Source organism: Microtus ochrogaster, chromosome 6, assembly GCF_000317375.1.
Source record: "Microtus ochrogaster isolate Prairie Vole_2 chromosome 6, MicOch1.0, whole genome shotgun sequence".
Classification (NCBI taxonomy): Eukaryota; Metazoa; Chordata; class Mammalia; order Rodentia; family Cricetidae; genus Microtus; species Microtus ochrogaster.
The window spans coordinates 62,232,962-62,235,874 of NC_022013.1; the positions used below are offsets into that span (position 1 = coordinate 62,232,962).

General features: G+C 36.7%; 1 protein-coding gene across 2 annotated transcripts in view; it reads right to left on the reverse strand.

Moving 5' to 3' along the window:
- Positions 1-2,913, reverse strand: part of Fam208a (family with sequence similarity 208 member A) — a 55,865-nt gene that overhangs the window by 21,762 nt on the left and 31,190 nt on the right. For both annotated transcript variants that reach the window (XM_013346883.2, XM_013346882.2), the window contains one exon: positions 1,088-1,789. In XM_013346883.2, coding sequence (XP_013202337.1) covers positions 1,088-1,789 — 702 coding nt within the window. The remainder of the gene's footprint in view (positions 1-1,087; positions 1,790-2,913) is intronic.

Sequence of the window (2,913 nt, forward strand, 5' to 3'; positions counted from 1 at the left end):
CCAAAGCCACAGAGAAACCCTGTCTCGAAAAACCAAAAAAAAAAAAAAAAAAAAATCCAACAAACATCTCTCGTTTCAAAAACAAAATATAGTATAGGAGCTAAGTTCAAGCTATGCTTAAAAGTGTTGAGTATACTTTATCATATTAGCCTAAACTGAACAACGAAGAAATAAGAAATATGACATACCAGGGTAAATGTTTTATATAAAATCAGACATTAAATGTTTTAAACATCATTTTAAGATCTGGCCGTCTTTACTGCAATTCTATAAATCTGTGTGAAAGCAGCTATGTATACAAATGAACGGTCATGGTTGTATTCTAAAAAAAAAATTTTTTTTTTTTCACTCTTTAGCTGCTTGAGCATCAGAAATGACATAATAGTAACTATCTGGACCAGCAAGTTCATGACCAACCAAATACTTCAAAGAAAACAAATGATTATTGAATCCGTCACCCTGGAAAGGCTATAGTAAGACATCCAGGAAACAAATACACAAAAGCAAACCAGTTCTTTGCATCTGGATTCAGAACCCATTTTAGTGGTGACATGGTAACTGAATTCAGGATGATTTATGTTTTCTTGGATTGTACAAAAAAGAATTGAGCCGTAACACAACACACACCTGAAGAACATAGCTTGCTGAGAAAGGAAAGGACCACAGGCAAACAGCAAGAGGAACATGTTAGTTAGCACTAGCAAAAGTGGCTAACAGCCAGAAATGTAAAGCCACCGCAGTGACTTATTATCTACTGTGAGTGTAATTTCAAGGATAGGGTCAACCAATCCTGAACAAGCCAGGCAGGCAGGCATGCTCACTCTGTAACTATACTCTCTGGGAAGCTGAGGAAGGGAGACTGATGAGCATTCCAGGCCAGCCAGAGCTCCAGTGTGACCCTGTCTCAAAAAAGATAGGGGGAAAAGAAAAGAACATAAAATCCAAACCCAACCAAGTACCCAGGACATTCTGTATTTGACTCTTAGGCTTAGTAAATTGAGGATCTCTATAACATGGAAAAGAACAGAACTATTCTTTAGCTAGTTCATAAAATAGATATTATCATAAAAGTAGTGTGTCATTTTACCTTCATATAGATGGTAATTATCAGATGAATTGCTGGTTTTGGCGAACTTTCTCATATTTTCAGGTAGATCCTCAAGCTTCCTCTTCAAGATATTTTTGCTTCTAGTATCTTCTGTATCTGGGTCCCCACCCACATTTTTTTTTGTACACTGAATTAAGTTAATCAATTCTTTGACTCTATCCTTATCATAATCTAGAGAATGAGACGACTTCTGCTGTGCAGGATCAGTAGTTTCACCCCTTGAGCCATTTCGTTTTCCAAATTTCATTTTTGAGCCATTAATTTCTTCATCTTGACCTTCATAATCTGAAAGTGGACTAAACTGTTGACGTTTTCGATTTTCTTCAAATAACTCTTTTAATTTAAAAATAGGTAATTGATACATTTCTGGCTGATAAATGTAGGTATGTAAGCAGTCGTCAATATGATATTTATTTCTTGGTGCTGAGTACAGGAATTTTTTATCATCTAATCGTGAATCATATGAAAACATGAAAAACTCTCGCTTACCTGAACCAAAACCTCGCTTAAAAAATTCACTTACGTACTTTTCAACAACAGAATAAAAATTTATAGTGTTTATATCTTGGAATTCTTTTCGACACTGAATCAAAGCAAACTGTAAAAACTGAGTTATTTTTAATATATCTGATATGTTCTCATGTTTCTCCTGTGGTGCTGGATTCATTACACCCTTTTGTGCTGCAAATAAACAGAAAGTAAAGCATAGTAACAATAAGGAAATTAAATATAAATCTTATTACTGAAGTATAACATCTGAACATTAATGCTGAACCAGTTATTGTTTCTAATACACATATAGCATAGCAGCCAACTGACGAGTACCATGTTTCTGCTTAAAATGGGCCAAGAACCAAAACAAATGAAAAAGGAAAACAGACTTTTTAATGAGGAAAATACTCCTCACTAACAATCTTCACTTCCTTCTGGCCCCAAGTCAACACAAATGGTGGCAAGCAAATTGCAAAGAATGGGGTAAAAGCAAGATTTGAGATTCTAAGTAGTATCAGTCTTGCAAATAACAGTGTCACTCCATCTTGCTCATAAAATAACAACTTTATATAAACTCATTTCCTCATAAGCACATATCCATGCACTGAGTAACCACAGCTGAGAAATCCAGGCTTAATCCAAAAGTGGGAATTCCTTAATAGTATTCAAGTTTGTTGTTAGAAAAGGTAAACAACAAAAAAATCTTCTCTAACATAAATATTCCAAATTCTCATTAACTATGAATGGCCTAACTGATGTGGGATTCCCCTCTTTATGTTATGAATCGTTTTTTCTTTTTTTTGTTTTTCGAGACAAGGTTTCTCTGTGGTTTTTGTTATGAATCTTTTATTACCATTGGTTAATAAAGAAGCTCCTTGAATGCTGGGCAGTGATGGCGCAAGCCTTTAATCCCAGCACTCGGGAGGCAGAGGCAGGTGGATCTCTGGGAGTTCAAGGCCAGACTGGTCTATAAGAGCTAGTTCCGGGACAGACAGGCACCAAAAAAGCTACAGAGAAACCCTGTCTCAAAAAACCAAGAAAAAAAAAAAACAAAAAAAAACGAAGAAGCTCCTTGGTCCTATGGCAGGGCGGGAAAACTAAATGCAGTGAGAAAGAAGGCAGAGTCAAGCAAATCCAAGAACGCAATGTGTGGTAACAAACCACAAACCTTATGGTAAAATATAAAATAGAAATGGGGCCGGGCGATGGTGGCGCACGCCTTTAGTCCCAGCACTTGGGAGGCAGAGGCAGGCGGATCTCTGTGAGTTCGAGACCAGCCTGGTCTACAGAGCTAGTTCCAGGACAGGCTCCAA